Source organism: Octodon degus, unplaced genomic scaffold, assembly GCF_000260255.1.
Source record: "Octodon degus isolate 3935 unplaced genomic scaffold, OctDeg1.0 scaffold00029, whole genome shotgun sequence".
Classification (NCBI taxonomy): domain Eukaryota; kingdom Metazoa; phylum Chordata; class Mammalia; order Rodentia; family Octodontidae; genus Octodon; species Octodon degus.
Genome location: NW_004524605.1, coordinates 12710005 through 12728372, shown reverse-complemented (window position 1 = coordinate 12728372; position 18368 = coordinate 12710005). Strand labels below are relative to the sequence as shown.

At 40.8% G+C, this 18368-nt stretch overlaps 1 protein-coding gene across 1 annotated transcript in view; it reads left to right on the top strand.

Moving 5' to 3' along the window:
- Positions 1 to 4375, top strand: part of Timd4 (T cell immunoglobulin and mucin domain containing 4) — a 41871-nt gene extending 37496 nt beyond the window's left edge. Inside the window, exons 7-8 of the mRNA XM_023713233.1 lie at positions 1258 to 1297; positions 3256 to 4375. Coding sequence (XP_023569001.1) covers positions 1258 to 1297; positions 3256 to 3340 — 125 coding nt within the window. The 3' untranslated portion in view covers positions 3341 to 4375. The remainder of the gene's footprint in view (positions 1 to 1257; positions 1298 to 3255) is intronic.
- The last annotated feature ends 13993 nt before the right edge of the window (positions 4376 to 18368 follow it).

Below are 18368 nucleotides of genomic sequence, written 5' to 3'. Positions count from 1 at the left end.
AACTGAGGCCCTTGTGCTTGCCAGGGAAGCGTTTATTCCACTGAGCCATCTCCCTGGCTCGCATTTACATTTTGGAACAGTAAAAATAAGAATCAGAGCACCTTCCTTGACTAGACACTATGTTCCAGGCTTACAGATCACCATGATTTGTCCTGCTTTGGTTTTGCCTCCCTGGAAAGTGTTATTGTTGCCCTTGTTGGGGGTTCTGTGAAGCCCTGGAGTCACCTTTCCCTTTGGCCAGGACTTTGCCATGATTGATCTTGGTCTTGTGTGTCACATAAAGCCAGACTTTCCTCCCTGAGGGGCCCCGGATGGCCTTCAGGACAGCTCAGAATCCCCGATCGTCATTTGCAAATGCATTTGTTTGTCTGTATCTGTACTTTGAGGGCACAAGGTGTGTAGCTTTCACTAAATTCTCACGCTGCCGCATGACCTCGCACTCTGCTCCTGAGAAACAAGGTCTCAAGAACACTGCCAGAAGGAGTCGAGGAACAGTGTGCAGTTTCCATGTACAAAGCACTGAGTACCATCCTTTTTTTTTTTTTTAAATGTATTTACTTCAGGGTCTCACTACACAGCTCAGACTTGTAGTAGTCCTCCTGTTTTCAGCCTTCCCAGTGCCGGGAGTACAGGCATGTACCACCACACCCAGACTCGGTAGCTGACTCAGCGCACCCCAGAGGCAGGGCCAGTGTGGCCTGCGGGATTGAACCCTGGTCCCTGCGCTTGCCAAAGCAGGCACTTAATCCACTCAGCTGTCTCACTGGCCCTGCACGGGGCACCATTCTAAAATGGAGAGGACTTACTGCCAGGGACGTGAGATGCCACTAGTGGCTGTCTCAGCAATCCTGAGTAGCAGGGAAGCTTGTCTATTCTCACAGCTTCCCCAGGTGAACGCTGCAAAAGGAGGTGTAGAACTCACCGGAAGCCTTTTGCCTTCTCTCACACAAAGTCACGGTTACAGTTCTGGAACATTTGGGGTGTGGCTCATAAATGTTTTAAAGCCCGCATGATTACTTGAATTCCAGGTGAGTAAAGGACTGCTAAATAAAACAGCCTGACCACGTGGCCCACAGACTTGGAGCAGCTATGTAATTACAATTCTACCTACTGGCCGGGAACTAAAATGGGCAGCCTTAGGCCAGGTAGAGGGACAGCTTCCTCTGCCAGCCCATCCTGAGGGAGCGGTGACCCTTGCTCAGGCCCACACACCCCAGTGGCAGCTTCTCCTCTCATGCTGTGGTCTTGTCTTTGCAGGAAAAGTCACGAAAGCCAGTTGCCTGCAGAAACACAAGAGGTAATGCATCCCGCGTGACCGACGGTCTTAACTGTTATACTCGCTGCTACAAAACCATCTGATGCTGCTTTGTGGTCTAGGGACTCATGCTTGGGTCCCTACTGAACAGACTGGGGATGTGAGGATGAGAAGGGAAAGAGACATGGGGATTTAGCTCACATTAACCCGTGTCTCTGTGCATACTGTAGGTCTCTCCGCAGTGAAAGTAAAGGCAGGTCACATCAATAGAAGCACTGTGTGCAGAAAAGAAAAGATTATGTATCACAACTCTGTACTCCACTTGTTCAACTCTGGGCAGCTCACTTTTATAAGTTGAGCTGGATTTGATATTGTTGATCTGGAATTCACTGGAAGGAGAGTTGGAAGTGTGGAGGATGAAAAAATCAGAATATTACTATAGGGACTTAAAGTTCAACATATCAATACTAGATGAAAAATACCTGTTCCATGTTATGCCTAAGATGTTTGATATTCAGACAGATAGTGAGGTTAAGCTTAACAGCCTAGGTTGTATGGTAATAACAATAAGCTTGTCTTCTGGATGGTTAACAACCTAAGTTCGCAGACCAAAATTAGATGAAAAGGGAGGGCCGCAAGGAAAGCCAACATTTTGGCCCTAGCCTTCCAAGATCAATTAAGACTCAGGACATATGAGAACTTGTACTGTAATGACATGTAACTCAGTAGTATCCCAAATTTTTTGATCAAGGAGATTATGGGGCCAAAGAGGAAAGTGATCAATGATGTAGAGTGTGCCTAAGGAGAGTCACATAGAAAGAAAATATTTTCTTAAGCTTTCACAGAGAGCACATTGGCCAAGCAATGGCCGTGACTCATCCACATGGCTGACACTGACAAAGGTTCTACAATCTGAGGTACAGGATCTTAGCATAAATCCTGCGGGGATTTCACTGACCTTCTCAAACCCAAAAGCTACAACTCTTGTTGCATAGGCCCTGCTTTACCTTGGTCTTAACCATCCAGTAGAAAAGTATAAAACGAAGTATAAGAAGTAAAGCCATGCTGTTATGTTGACTCAGGTCAACAATTTCTGACATTGCCAGTGAAGCAGAAGACCCAATACTATTGTGAACTACTTAACTCTTTTAGAATATTTTGCTGAGGTTACACACTTATAATATTTAAATGATGGAACTTAACAAAAAAAGGGGATACAGATGAATGTCCATTTTGTATCTGTGTATTCAAAGTGGTTAGGATAGATATATAGTTACATTCTCTTAATGAATAGAGGGATTTGTTCTAATGGTGTTTGTAAATAGTATATCATGTTCGCATTTTGTATGGCAATTAACCACTAGGAAGAATGTATGCAATGTGTTAATTATTGAAACTGTCCTACCAATTTGGTTTGAAACTGTCTCATTGCTATTTGTTTCTCAATAAAATTATGGGGGAAAAAAGAATATTATTCTTGGGATTTGGTTCTTCTGCCCAATTTGCTATTTAATTTAATAAAAATTGGCAGTGTTTGCGGCATCCTGGGAAATGAATCTTGGATATCTGTCGCATCTGTAGCCTTCTGGGAAAGAAACATCAACATTGGGTGTAAGTTGCTGACAAGAGCCCTATTTGCATAATTGAGCTGTACCGGCAGCATAAAGACAGCACTGACAAGTGGGGAGACAGAGGCCCAGGTGGCTGCCCAGCCAGGGTCCTTCATGGAGGTCTTTCTGGTAAAGAAATGCAGTTAGATCATGATTCCACATCTTGCTAAGGACAGTATCTTCTCTTCTGATATTACTGTACATCTGCAAGTACCTTCATGTCGCGTAACCTCAGTTTCTCCATTTGTAAAAAGAGAAACAGCCTGGGTGGACTCTGACATTTTAAACTCAGCCCCCCATCAGTTGTACCATAAAGCAGTAGTGTCTGTGTTTGATTTTTTTCTCCCAGTCCTGCTGTGCCTTTTACCAGCCTGGCTCTTCTCTTTGCAGCTTCTACAATCTTGCAGAAAGACAAAGCGTCCTCAACGACACACTGCACGGACCGGAGGAGGATGACAGCCTCTTCGTGCTCTGACCTGCCCCTTTCCTGTGGGGTTGGGGCGGGGGCACATGGCATTCAAAGTGTCCAAATAAGTTTTGAGATGTTTTCATTTTTTTCCCTCTTAAAGTGTCACCTCTCTTCCTTTGCTGTCGTGGTCCCAGGCTTGCTTGCGCACCTCCAGGGCACTTCAGAGACCACATGTCCTCTGCCCCAAGCCGAGCCATCTCCTCCATATTGCTGCTAAGTGGCCTTTTACATTGTGCTTGAATATGTTCAGGGATGGTGAACGCATTACTATTCCATCTTGTTAACCGTTCAGACTGGAGAGTTCTGCTCAAGATTCAGGCTGCCAGAAGAACAGGCGCAGAACTGTGGGCTGGCTTTAACCTCTTTTATTCAGCTGCTTAGCCACAGTCTTGTGGACCACAGTCTCTGTATACTCCTGGCCGTCTTCGTGTTGCTAGTCTACCCATGCTCACAGCAGCCCTCCGCTGCATTTATACCACAAACCATAAAGGTGGCTATGTGCCAGCAACAACCTTGTTCATAAAAGTTCTTTCTATCAGGGTGTCAGGACAAGTGCCTGCACTGGGCTGCTGTGGGCAGAGCCTGCTGCCTCCAGAGGCCCCTCACTCCACAGCCTGAACCAGAGTGCTGCCATCTTGGCTTTTGCATTTTTCCTGGCACCCATGGGAGTCCATTCAATCACCAGGCAGTTCTAAAAGTATGAAATATTCAAAGTGCAGTCTGTCTCTTGATAGAACCACTGTGTTGGCCTTCGCTGCATGTATTGTGCTTACACAGAGCATGACAAATCTCACTTCTCCTTGGTAATTCTTTTGAGAGAAAAGGAGAACCCTGTGTGTCTCTAAGTTGCCTTGCTTCTGGGACCCCATGTGCTTGTACCACTCCTTCTGAGTACATCAACTCTAGGTTCAGCAGTAGCTGCCCCGGGTCTGTGTTTCCTTCCTAAGGAGGGGAATGATACCAAATCACACCAGATTTTTGACTCACTTCTACTACTCTCCTATTTCCTCTAATTTTTTGTCTGCAAACTTAAGTTGTGAACCCTCCAGAAGAGAAGCTTAATGATATTATTACCCTACATCATAGGCAGTTGAGCTTAACCTCACTATCTGAATATCAAACATCTTAGGCATAACATGGAACAGGTATTTTCCATCAAGTACTGATATGTTAAACTAAATCTCTACAGAATGTGAAGGAAAAACTTTAAAAAATATTTTAAAAAATAGGAATAAACAATTACATAGTTTTACACAGAAATTTAGAAATCTAACCATATACAACACTGTAGCAGGACAGTCCTGTGACATTTTTTTCTTGTCTCTTGTTTTCATTTATTACCCTTTTTTTTAAAAAAAAAAAAAAAAAAACCAACATTTACTTGAGAGACAGTACGGCAGTAATTGGTATGACATGACAAGCAGTATGTATTTAGAAGACCAGAATGACAGGCATTCCAAGCATGACCTTAGTATTACACATTGCTATCTTCAGTGCAGTTGCTTGGTTCACAGGTATCAGTATATATAATTAGTCAGGATGAGAATTCTACCAATTAACTGCTAGTTTAAAAAATCTGCTGAAAATTCTCAGGATCATTGCCTTGCCCATCTTGTGTGTATAAATGTATGGCTTTGTCCCTGTCCTGTTTCCCAGCTTTTCTCCTTGCCCTCTGTTCATTGTCCAATCCTCAAGTTCTTGCTTTCCTTTTAATTGTGCTATACCTTTCTATTTGTATTTCTTCTTTTGAGTTCTTATACTAGGGAGACTATACGATATTTACACATGTGGGTCTGGTTTATTTCACTTATGAGTATATGTTCAAGTGGCATCCACTACACTATAAAGGCTTGGAGTTTATCATTCATTATAGCTGATTAATACTCCATTGTATAAAAAAACCACATCTTTTTTTATCCATTCCTCAGGTGACGGGCATTTTGGTTGTTTTGTATTATTATTATCTTATTGCATTTGAATGTTTTTAAAGGTAATCCTGGTGCCACACTTTAAGTTTTACTGGGAAAGTTTAATTTTGGATACAGCTGCTGGTCCATCCGAACACAGTGTGGGGAATGACAGGGATGGTGTGTGGATGGGACAGCAATCCAGCTGAATGCCTCTCAGTGTAATTCATGGAACACATTTATTTTAAAACTTGAATAGCTACTAGCATTAAGAACCCTGGGAGAGAGATTAAAGCAAACAGTTACTTAAGGAACAAGGGTAAAATATGCCCCAGTGGCAGATGCTTCTGGCTGACTACTGGGAAAGTAAGACAGACTTGCAAGGCATTTCTTGGGAGGTACTGCCAGCATGTTTAGGGCAATGACACCCTGGAATAATAGGAGAAGCATGCCATCCTCCAAGTAAAGGGTTCCTATTCCCTCAGTGTTGCCTTGAAGAGAGTACAAAAGCCAGGCTCATTGATGAGGGGTGCAACCTGTAGCTAAGAGGAACCTCCCTCTCACCTGAGCATGCGAGGAGCACCCGGCCCAGGACTGTTGTTTAGGCTTTGAGTAAAATCACAAGCTTGGCCCAAGCAACAAAAACAGCTACCAGTGCATTCCTTGGGGGGGTCTTTTTGGTCTCCATTGTCCTCAGCCTTAGCTTAAGATACTAATAATAACATTCACTAGTACACTAAGCGCAAACACTTGTTTAGAGACTGATCAAGAAATGAATGTAAATTCAGGTTTAGGGCCCCAGCTTCCCTGTTGGTGATGGAGTGGGGCTTCAGGACTGGATCCCAGCCTGTGGGCTGCCAGCCTGTGACGTTGTGTAAACCAATGGTATGCCCCATGCTAACTTAGCTCAGGCTCCTTGGCCACAGCAAAACAACCACAACTCACAGTCTAATCCAAAAAAGAAGGCAGCAGATACCTTCTAAGCACAACACTGAAGCTCGAAGTTTATTTTTCAGCCTTGCAAAGGAACATTTTGAGTTCTTCCCAAAACTCTTGGGTTGGACTCAGAAATGTTGACATCCACCATTAAGGTATTTTAGGGACAGTAACATCCTCCAGGAGCCTATGGCCTAGCAGCTTCCCACTTACTAGGACATTGCAGTCAACTGGGTCTGACCCCCGAAGAGATTCTTTTGTAAGTGGTCTGTGGTGTGACTTGGGCACCTGAGTTTTAATTTGTAACACTAAAGAACAGTTTTAATATAAAACCAGAGCTTCTAACCCATTTAAACTGCTATTTTAGGCTTCTAGGTCTCAAACTATGTACTTTTTTTTTTTTTTTTTTTGATACTGGAATTGAACTCAGAGACTTCACATTGAACTACATTTTCCCATTTACACCCCCTTTTTCAGACAGGGTCTCATTAAGTTTCTCAGACTGGACTCAAACTTGAAATCTTCCTGTCTCAGCCTCTCAGAGTACTAAGGTTGAAGGCACATAACGTCAGTATGAGAATGATTGGAGGTTATTAGATATGCGAATTACTACCTTTGCTTTTACCTCCTGAATCAGAAATTCTGGTGGTGGAGCCCAGAGAGCTGTAGTTTACCACATTCTCTGGGTGATTGTGATTCATAGTAAAGTTTGAGAATAATTACAGGATATCATAGTTATTCCTAACAAATGGATTGAGATTACAAGGAAAGATTCTCCCTGGCCAAGGATGTATGGTAATGTGCCTGGCTGGACCGACAGAGCCTCCTGATTTGCCACGCCTTTCTGCCTGGACACTTGCTGTGAACTTCCTAATTATAACAACCAACTTTATTCTTTCCCTGTTTAATTCCTCAACGAAGGTCAGAGATTCCTGTCTTCTGATTCCTGACCCTTGCTATCTGCGGCTCTGAGGCCTACACAGAATGAGTATGTCTAGATTCTTCCCAAGGCAGGTTGGCAAACTGATAATTTCAACCCAATTAAATGCATGAAAACTCAAAGCTTGTTAAAACAGCGTCCGGGGTGAGCAAATTATGGCTGTGAGCCAGAACAAGGCGGCCACTTTGAGACACGGGGAAGGGGTGGGTTTCCCAAAGTGATGAATTTAAAAATAATAATAATGCTTGCATTAAGATTTCCTGATCAATGAAGGTTATCCATGTGGTTATTCGTGTGTGTGTGTGTGTGTGTGTGTGTGTGTGTGTCAGGATAAATTGGTTGCCTCTAGAAACAACATTTGAGTATCTATTTTGTACTGGGGAGAGAGAGCCCAGGAAAAAGAATTGTTTCTCTTACAGAGGTTCAAGCCTGGGAGAAACACACTTGGGAATGCAGTGGCGTGGAATCTGGTTGTTCTTCCACGTCTGCAAAGAAGGACTTGGATGCAGGGCTTGTGGCTGATATTTATCGTACAAGTACAAAATCAAACCTTGAGGACTTAAAGCAGCTTCAGCGTTGACCTTGGCTTTTCTAGACTAAGTAAAATAGATAATGTGACCCCTGAAGAGCATTTTTATGTTCCTGGGACCATGCTAACTGTTTCAAAGCAGTTTTCTCATGGAATTAGAAGCAGCTCACTACAAGGTATGTCATTCCTGTCATGGCAAGGACATACCCAAGGTCACATGGTCCAACCTCCTGGAGCAGAGTCGGGCCTTAAGCCAGGCCGAGAGGACTTCACATAACCCCGAGCTTCCCATTGCAGTGCTCTGGTTTATGATCCCAGGCCTATCCCACTGGGCACCGACCTGCACTGGACCCCAGGCAGCTTTTGTTTACTCAGATCCATATCGTGGAGAAACCGATGGTTCTCCAGGCCCAGCTCCCTGTACCGCAGTCTTGCTTGTCCCATAGTATGGGCTCAGAGACTGATTTGCGTTTGCCGAGGTCCCACTGGCACTGACACTGGCACCCGGTAGAAAGTCTGGCAGGAGCCTTAATGAAGCCAGGGAGGACTCATCTCAACGGGAATGCATTGAGCTAACCCTGAATTGCTGAGGCAAGCTGTCAGTAGTTTATGGAGAGGTTAACAGGAAGTCAGCAGCGGCTGGCTGGGAGACCCCGCGTCTCTCTAAAGAAAACAATAAGTTGAGGACAGCACTCCCTCCCTGGAGACAAGAGCAGAAGGAGGAAACCAGGGGAAACCACAGGACTGAATGCAGAAATCACAGTTGCACTTAGACTTGTAAACATGTCACAGTCTGAAAAACAAGTAAAGAAAAAGAGAGGAAAGGGCAAGAGTTCTCAGAAGAGTCCTCAGCTTGTTAAGCAGAGGGAAGAGTTACTGAAGACTCCTTGGTCCTGTTTTGAGCGCACATGGCCACCAGAATGGCTCTGCATGAAGCACAGCACGCATTTACTGCTTGAGCTACACACGTGTGGTTCTGCAGCCCTGTGTGCTCTCCATGGTGTATGGAGTGGGGTGGAGGAGAAAGAAAGAGCCTTCCACAAATTTATATTTAGTTCTTGTCTTTCAGCTGAGGAAACTGAGACCAAACAGGGTCAAAAAAGTTGCTCCAGGCCACCTGGTAAAATAGTTTTACAGCAGAACCTAAACCTAGTTCCACAAACTTGTCTCTGTAACCACATCGTGAACTCAAGCCTTAAGATTCTTTCTGGGCTCACTTCTCCCAGCCTGCTCATGGTTCCCCACAGCGATCCTTGAAGATCTTATGGGTGCAGCCATGCAGCTTAGAATTTCTTGCCTGTCTACACCCACCAAGCCACCACTCCCAGCACAACCTGAAAGAGGCCCCCAGACGCATTCGAGATGCTCCCAGAAAGATGTGCAGTACACAAAGCCAAGCCTGGGTTCTCTGTTGCTCTCTTCCTCTGTGCCCATGAGGACCAGTTGTCTGGGTTTCCTGGGAGTTTTTCAGTTTAAAACCCCTAGTGCAGGAATAGCAATCCCACCACTAAACCACGATGGTTGGCCCATCTGTATCTATAACTGGAGATCAAAGACAACCACCCTTCCAGTTTTCACCCTCCCAGTTTTCACTCACAGATCTTGCACTTTTCTTTATGTTAGTGATCATTTATCCAGGGACTCCAGTTGGACTCAAGTTGAATATGATTTACTCAGACTCCAAGCTGAAGAAAAAAGACATGGATCTATAATCTAGACCATTGGTGGGGAACCTATGGTAAGCATGCTGCAGCAGGCTGTCTGCATGATTGAAAGCTCTAAAAGGCTCACCACCACCAGTGTGGACCTGTGCTGCTCAGAATCTGGCACTCAAACCCCTGGCAGTGTCACCTAGGAGCTTGTGAGAATGCAGATCCCGGGGCCTTCCCTCAGCCTACTGGATATGAATCTGCAGTGTAACTTAAGATCTCAGGTGACTCATATGCACATTCAATTTCAGCTTCACAATGCTGGTTTTAATTTGGGTTGATGTTGGAGTCATTTGGGGAACTTAAAAAATATGGATATCTGGCTTTCTGTTGGGTTCTGGTGTGATTCAAATGAAAGAAATCTGGTCATCAGAACCTCAGGTAACTCATGCACAGCAATATTTGTAAACCACAGTTGGAAGGGGTTTGTATTGGTCAGTAATGCAGCTAATTAGGCAAGATAGACCACGGCTTAATGTGCAAGCTTATGTGGGCCTAGTACCCCCCTGTGTCTTTGCTCAAAGAAATGGTCAATACACTTGTTGTCTCTAAAGAGACAAAATAATGATTAGTTATTATGAAAAGGTTCATTAAAATAACTAAAAGCCAAGTTACAATATTTAGTCTTTGGGAGTTGATCCTGAGAAAACAGAAAAGATTCACAGAAGAAATATTTCAGGATCATGGTGGTGCTATCAGTCAGTTTAGAAGATAACCCAAAGATAATGAGATGACACAGAGATTATTAGAGACTGGTGAAGGGGCAGCTGGTTAGAGAAGAAAGAACTTGGTAAAGAAGCGATGACATGCCCTCTTATAATACAAAAGGAGACCTTCATCAGGAGAGAAATATTCGCTTTGTAAAGTGGTGTTCAGCTGCAAGACCGAATGCTCCACAGTGACAAGATTGAGTAGTGTCCTGTAAGTAGAAGTTTAGATTCAAGCTATTTGGAGAGTGGCTCAGTAGCTTCTATAGGATGAAGTACACTTTCATAAGCCCTCTCTGACTTTCTTCCTCTCCCCCTTAGGGTTGGAGAAATTTTGACACTGAGCCTTAATGTCAGCTCCTGAGTCAGGGGAAGAGTGGGGCTGAAACGTGCTGACCTAGGAAAGGCAGCTAATTAATTGAACGATACTGTGGCTTAGATAGAAAATGCTCCCCCAAAGCCTCACGCTTTCACAAGTGGGGCTTTTCAAAGGTGATTGGATGTGGCACAGCTGGCTTGCTGCTGACAGGGGCGGGGCTGAGGAGAGGTGAATCGCTGGGGTGTGGCAGGAAGGCTGCATCTTCTCCTGTCCCCTCTATTCTCACTGTGCTTCCTGGCTGCCTTGGCCTGAGAGGCGTCCTCCCGCCAAGCCCGTCTGTGACACCATTCCTACCGTGGAGCCAGCCAACCCACGGCGTGAACCTGCTGACGCTGAGAGCAGAGATCAACTCCTAATTACACTATGGGAGTCGGGTATTTTGTTCCACTGGTGGAACAGTGACTCTAGCACAAGCATTCTTGGCAATAGTGAGACATAACAAGCTTGGCAAAGAGTTTTAGGCTTTATTGGAGTGCGACATTATGGCAGTGGAAATAATCCTACCTTCTGTTTCTGCGCTCCTTCCTAGTTTCCTAAGCATTTTCAAACACACAGTGCTCTGTATCTGAGTCAGGGCAAATTCTTACTTTATAGCGTCAGGAAGTGGAAGAGCAAAAAAGTAGAGCAGGGGTGCTACATCTGTCCTAAGCACTCCAAGTCCTCCTTAATCCAGGAGATCAATATCATGTTTATGGTGACTGGCGAGATAGCTCCACACACTAAGCATGTGCACATGCAGGGACCAGGGTTCATTGCCCAGCACGGGCTGCACTGGCACTGCCTACAGGTGTGCTGAGCCAGCCCCCAGGATCAGGTGTGGTGGTGCATGCTTGTAATTCCAGTGCTGGGGAGGCTGAAAACAGGAGGATCACTGTGAGTCCAAGCTGTATAGTAAGACCCTGTACCAAATACATTTTAAAAAATCAATCATGTTTATGGGATGCTTGTGCATCCAGCTTTGTGCACAGACCTAGCGTCAAGGTCAGTGATCAAACTGGTTATTATTTGAGTATTATTATTCCAGTAAGCAAGATACTTCCAAAAGTATTTAAACGCAGTTTTCTGTTTAATCAAAATGAGGCCCTTCGAGATTGTTGCTCTTTTTATTCCTGTTTGACAGATGAGGAAATGGAAGTAAAATCTATGAAGTAGAGTCCACCGATGAACTGGGATTCAAAGCTTGCTCCATGGTCTGGCCCTCTCAGGTACATTAAATCACCTTAGTAGTCCCTTGATGTTTACCCCTGTGAGAAAGTAAAAGGACAGATTGATTGTCTTTTAGTTATCAATCTTTTTTTTTTTTTTTCTCAGTACTGGTGATGAACTTGGGTGCTTGCGCTTGCCAGGAAGTAGCTTGTGCTGCTGTGCTATCTGTCCAGCCCTCCCTTTTTAAAAGAGAAAAGACAAAAAAGAAAAAAAGAAAGAAAGAAAAATACTGTAGTCTGGTCCCCACTCTACCTTAGAGGACCCTGGTCATATCACCCATCTCCTGGCATCACCCTTACTGTGCCCTGCATCTCTGTTTCTACTCATTATGTTTTTCTGTTCTTCTGTTCTCTTTTTCCCCTTTTCTCCTCAATCTGAAATGAGGTTGACATCTTCTTTCTTTAAGCTGCTCCTTCAGCAAATGCCTCTCACTTTCCTTCCCGTGTCCAGCTGCCTCTGCTCACTTTCATCTGTTCCTGAGCTTTGATTGAAAACTCTCTTCCCAAATTTAACCTCAGACCTTTCTTTATTCAAATGAAAAAAAAGGCCCAAAGATATTATAAAGGTTGACAATACCTCCTGCGTCTGGGATAAAGAAGAACAGAAAAGAGCCAGAAGACTCCTGCACCCCATGGGTCATGTTTCTGTCCAGGTCTACAGGGTGGATGTCAAGGAAATAGCAGTAGCTCAGTCCCACAAGTGACACCTGACCACCAGTAAGCGTCATGAACATTGTCCATGTCCACAGCATACTAGAATTTTGTACGATATCCCATCCTCAAACTGTTAGAAGTGCTGGTCATATATTTGCTCTTCTAGTATTTATGTTATATTTTATTCTTAGTAATTCTTTACTATCATGAGAACTTTTTCTTAGTTGAATTGTTTTGAGATATTTAATTTTAATTAATTAATATTTAATTTTTTGAATTTTGTTTAATCTTAATTTTTGTTTTTTTTAAATTTTTGTTTTAAGATTTGTATTGTATCTTTGACTTACAATCTACTTTAAAGACATGGTATGATATTTTCTTCTAGTATTAGAAACCTTAAAAAGTATATTTCCAGTTTTCCATTGACTTTATATTACTTCTCCCCTATCTTTTACACACACACACACACACACACACACACACACACACAGATTTGAAAAAAGTACATGTATAACCTGACATAAGATTGATACTGTTTCATAGAAAACTTTAATGACCTTTTACATGGGTTCATCTGATATATTTTACATAGTCCTGCATAACTATCATTTTGAGAGCTCTTTATTCTTTATCCAGGACCATACTGCAACTTCTCTTGCCTTCTGGATTATCCTGTTTGCTATTTCCTATATTCTACATCTAGAGGTATTACAGTATTTTGAGTTTGTATAACTGGAAAATATTTTACTTTTAGTTTTCAAAGGAATGTTTGATAAGTATAAAATTCAAAGAGAAAAGATCTTTTCTTTGTCTTTCAGTACTTTGAGTTAATTAGTCTAGTTTCTTACACACTTGGTCTTTTTTTTCTTTCTAATATAGAATAGGATGCTATTGAATTTTGTTCTTCCATAGCTAATATTTTTTATGTATATGCTTTAATGATTTTTTTCTTTACAGTTAGTTTTGGACAATTTCATTTTTGTGTATCTTGGTATGATTTTATTCAAATTTCTTGTGCAAAAGGTTCATTTTTCTTGGAAATATGGTGCTATAATTTCAACTAAATTCAGAAATTTTAGATCTTTAAGTATTTATTGCTTACCTCTTTATACTTTGAGAATTCTAATTATATGAATATAAGTTTCTTGATTTTGGCACATAGTGAACTATTATATGACTGATCTGTAAATTCTTCATTTTAATTTTGGACAATTTTTATTGTTATATTCATTTAAGTTTGCAAATAATTTACTTAAAATGTGCAATATATTATTAATCTCATGCTATGTGTTCATCTCAGAAATATTTCTCTAAAATTCACTCTATCTACATCTTATATCTTTTACATTTCAATATTTGTCTATAATTTTTAATATGCTATATAATTATTGATTTTCAATAAAGTTAATGAGAAAAAAAAGAAAGAAAAGAGCCAGAGGGGCCCAGTGAGTCCACCCTACTTTGGTGGGCCACACCTGGAAAGAGCAATGGAGCCCAGCAGCCAGCAGTGTCCACAAAGTCCACCAGGGAGTTCACTTTGACAGGGCATAGCAGGAAAGAGCTAAGCCGCTTAGTGAGATGCGAGCCAGGCCTGGCCAGTTGAGATCAAGTTTGGAAGATCTAGACCTGGTGAGCTGAGGTGTACTGCTAGGCTCTGGCCTAAACAAAGGCCCAGACCTATGAGGTGGCAGCCCGTAAGTGGGGTGAGCTAGTCTGCATAAAAGACTCCAGGTACATGAAGGGGAGGTGCCCAGACAAACTCAGCGGAACTAACTTAAATACTTAAATAGAAATTCCCAATTTAAAAACTGCTTTGTTATGCAGCTATAATATTTGCCCCTCAGGTCCTATTAGCTAGAAAACTTTGTGAATTTATAAATCTCACTGTCTGTTGTTAGTATTGCTAATTGTACTACTGTAAATAAGAAATCATATTTTCCTTAAGCACATGTTCTCCCTTGGGTAATGATATTGGCAGGTGTTTGGGTAATAGCCTCACCAAAGTCATGCACTGAAGGATGGAGGACAGAGCCAAATAGAAACCAATATCTCACTTTCAATCAGTAGAGAAGAAAAATTTGTGACACATACAAAGCAAGAATCTCTGACACAGGAGAGATACCTAAAGAACAGATTCTTTGCAGGGAGGCTGTGATCACAGTGATATAGCTACCTACTATCAAACTTTCATGAAGAGGTATTTCATAAATGAAAATGAAGAGTTCTCCCTGAAAGAGAAAATGACAAAAAGAAGGAGCAAAATTCTTTCTCATGCCCCAAGTCCACACAAAGCAAACTCAGAAGACAACAGTATAGAAGAAATTGGAAGAAACACACTTGAAATCTCTAAAATAATAGCAACTGAGTAAAGAAACAACTGCAAAAGGGTATAGAAGAAAGCAGATTAGAATTATTCTTCCAGGTTAAAAAAATCATGACTATAATAAAAGAATTATTAAGTATTTGTAAAGAAGATCCTGATTTAAAAAATAAAGGAGAATATAAAAATGATAGAAACCTTGAATGAACAGTATAGGAAAGGAATAGAATGTATGAAGCAGATTCAAAGAGATATAAAGGAAATTAAAAACTCAATCACAAGTTGGCAAAAACATTTGAATGAAAGTGAAGATAGATTTTCAGACCTTGAAGACATCATTGCAGCTAATGGAAAGGCAAGGAAAGGTCTCATAAAAGCAACTAGGATGCAGGAAATGATTATTCAACATCTGTAGGATGATGAAATGATGAACAACATAAGGCTAATAGGCATCAGTGAGAAGGAAGGAGAAAACAGAAATGACACAAAAAGAATATGGGCAGAAGTAATAGCAGAAAACTTCCCAAATATGAGGAAACAATCTGGTATTATGATAACTGAGGCATATAGAACTCCAAATAACATCAACCCAATTAAAACTACATTAAGACATATAATAATCAAGATCCCAGAAATTCAGCATTAGAAAAAAAATACTAAAATTCAGCATAGAAAAATATACTAAAATTCAGCATAGAAAAAAATATACTAAAAGCCACTAGAGGAAAGAAACAGATCACATTTAAAGTAAAACCCATCAGAATATGAGCAGATTTCTCCTCACAAACCATCAAGTCAAGAATAGCATGAAGTATTTCAAGTCCTCTAAGAAAGCAAATTCCAACCCAGACTGATATACCTTGCAAAACTCTCTTTCAAGTTTAATGGAGAAGTAAAATACTTCCATGACAAAGAACAACTAAACAAATTCATGGCAATAAAACCAAACCTATGAAGCATACTAAAAGATATTCTATATTTTGTCTTCATACTTCTCTGCTGTTATGTTGAGCTGTGGGGGACTCAGGTCAATAATTTCTGACATTGCCAGTTAAACAGAAGACCCAATGCTATTATGGGCCACTGGACTCTTTTAGATTATTTTGCTGAGTTTACACACCTATAATACTTAAATAATGGAACTTAGAAAAAAAGGGGTATACAGATGAATGTCCATTTTGTATCTGTGTATTCAAAGTGGTTAGGATAGATATATAGTTACATTCTCTTAATGAATAGAATGATTTGTTCTAATGGTGTTTGTAAATAGGATCTCAAGGCTGCATCTTGTACAGAAACTAACCACTAAGAAGAATATATGCAGTGTATTAGTTATTGAAACTGTCCTACCGATTTGATTTGAAACTGTCTCATTGCTGTTTATCAATAAAATTATGAAAAAAAGATATTCTAGAAAGAGATAAAAATGACCACAATTCCAAGATTGACAGTGCGAAGATCCCACCAAACAGAGCAAACAATTAAACACAGGAGAAAAGTAGGAAATCAACAATAAGAAAATAACATGACAAACAAAAGTCAATAAATACCAATTATAATCATCAATGTAAATGGACTCAATTCACCAATTAAAAGAAATATATTGGCAGAATGGAATAAGAAACAAAATCTGACAGTATGCTATGTACAAGAAACACATTTAATCCTTAAAGAAATTCATAGGCTGAAAATCAAAGGATGGAAAACAAAACTACATGCTCCAGGACCTCAGAAAAAGGTAGAGCTAGTTGTCCTGCTCACAGATAGTCTGAATTTCGAACAAAGCATGATCAAATGAGATGAGGAAGGTCATTACATACTGGATAGAGGAAAAATTCAAGAGGAAGAGATAACAGTTATAAATATGTATGCACCAAACATGGCAGCACCCAACTACATAAGACAGATTTTAATGGACATGAAAAATCTAATAACCGATACCACAGTCTTAACAGAAAATCTTACCACCCCCTTATCTAAAAAATACAGGTCAAGTAGACAAAGAAATTAGCAAAGAGGTAGGAGAACTGAACCAAACTTTTCAGCAAGTGAGCTTAGTGGACATATACAGACAGTTCCACTTAGTGGACATATATAGACAGTGGACTCTGAGAAAAGACAAACTCATTGAGAGAAATTAGAGAAGTGATACCCTTCACAATAGCATTCAAAGAAATGATGTATCTAGGCATTAATCTTAGGAAGTAAATGATCTGTACAATGAAAATTACAATACTCTGAAAAAAAGAGATTGAAGAGTATTTCAGAAAATGGAAAGATATTTCTTGCTCCTGGATCTGAAGAGCCAGCACTGTGAAAATGGCCATATTCCTAAAATTGTTGTACAGATTTAATGTAATCCAATCAAAATATCACAAACATACCTCACAGAACTAGAGAAAACTTTCTTAAAGTGTAGTTGGACTGAGACTACATCTGAATACAACATCTGAATGCACATTATTTTCAGCTGCACATTGGTTGTTTTCTTTTTTGAAATTTTATTTATTTATTTATTTATTTGTGTGTGTGGCCAACTCAGCCCACCAGGGGGCGGGGCTGGCTGGCATGTGGTGCTGGGGGACTGAACCACGGTCCCTGTGCTTTGCTAAGCTTGTTCTAAGTAGGTGCTTTAGACCACTGAGCCATCTCACCAGCCCCACATTGGTTGTTTTCTAAAATAGACTACATTCTAGTCCATAGATCATGCTTAAGTATATGTAAGGAAACAGAAATTTCCCATGCATATTATCTGACCACAGTGAAACTGGAAATTAATGACAAAATAAACTGCAGAAACACCATAAACATAAAACTGGAAAAACACCATAAACATATGGACATTAAATAACACCCTCCCCAGCAACCAATGGGTTATAGATAAAATTAAACAAGAAATTAAACAATATCTACAGTCCAATGAAAATTCAAGCACAACTCATTGGAATTTGTGCAATGCAATGAAAGCAGTTCTCAGATGGAAATTTATAGCTGTGAACTTATACATTAGGAAAACAGAACGAATGTTCCACTGTAGTTAGAGAAGCTGTATTTGGAGAAGTCTTTAAAGGACCTTTTCAAACTTGAAACCAGTCTAAAGATTGTAGGTACTTGAACTCATTGAAATAATGCTATATAATCCAATAGTCCATAATAGTAGTGGGTTATCAGCAAAACTGGCAACTGTCAGAAGTTGTTGACTTGAGCCTTTTACAGCTCAGCATATTAATATGGAATTACTTTTTATACCTCATGGTTATACTTTTCTGCTGGATGGTTAAGACCAAGTTAAAACAAGACCTATATAACTAAAAATGTAACTTTTGTGTCTGACAAGGTCATTCAAATCCCCTCAAGATTTATGCTGGAACCGTGCACAGCTCTTTGTAGATCTTTTGTCAGTGTCGTCTATGTGGATGAGTCATGGCCAGTGCTCAACCAATTTTCTCTTTGTGGAAGTCTGAGGACAAATAAATATCCTAACACAGCACCTCAAGCTTCTAGAAAAAGAAGAGCAAACCAAACCCAAAGTCCAAAAATGAGAGAACATTATAAAGATTAGAGCAGAAATTAATGCTATGGGGATAAAGAAAGCAATACAAAGAATTAATGAGTGAAAAAGCTGGTTCTTTGAAAGATTAAATGAAATTGATAAGTCCCTAGCCAACCTCCTCAAAAAGAGGAAATAAAAGACTCAAATTCATTAAGGAATGAAAAGGGTGAAATTATTACAGACCCTGTGGAAACT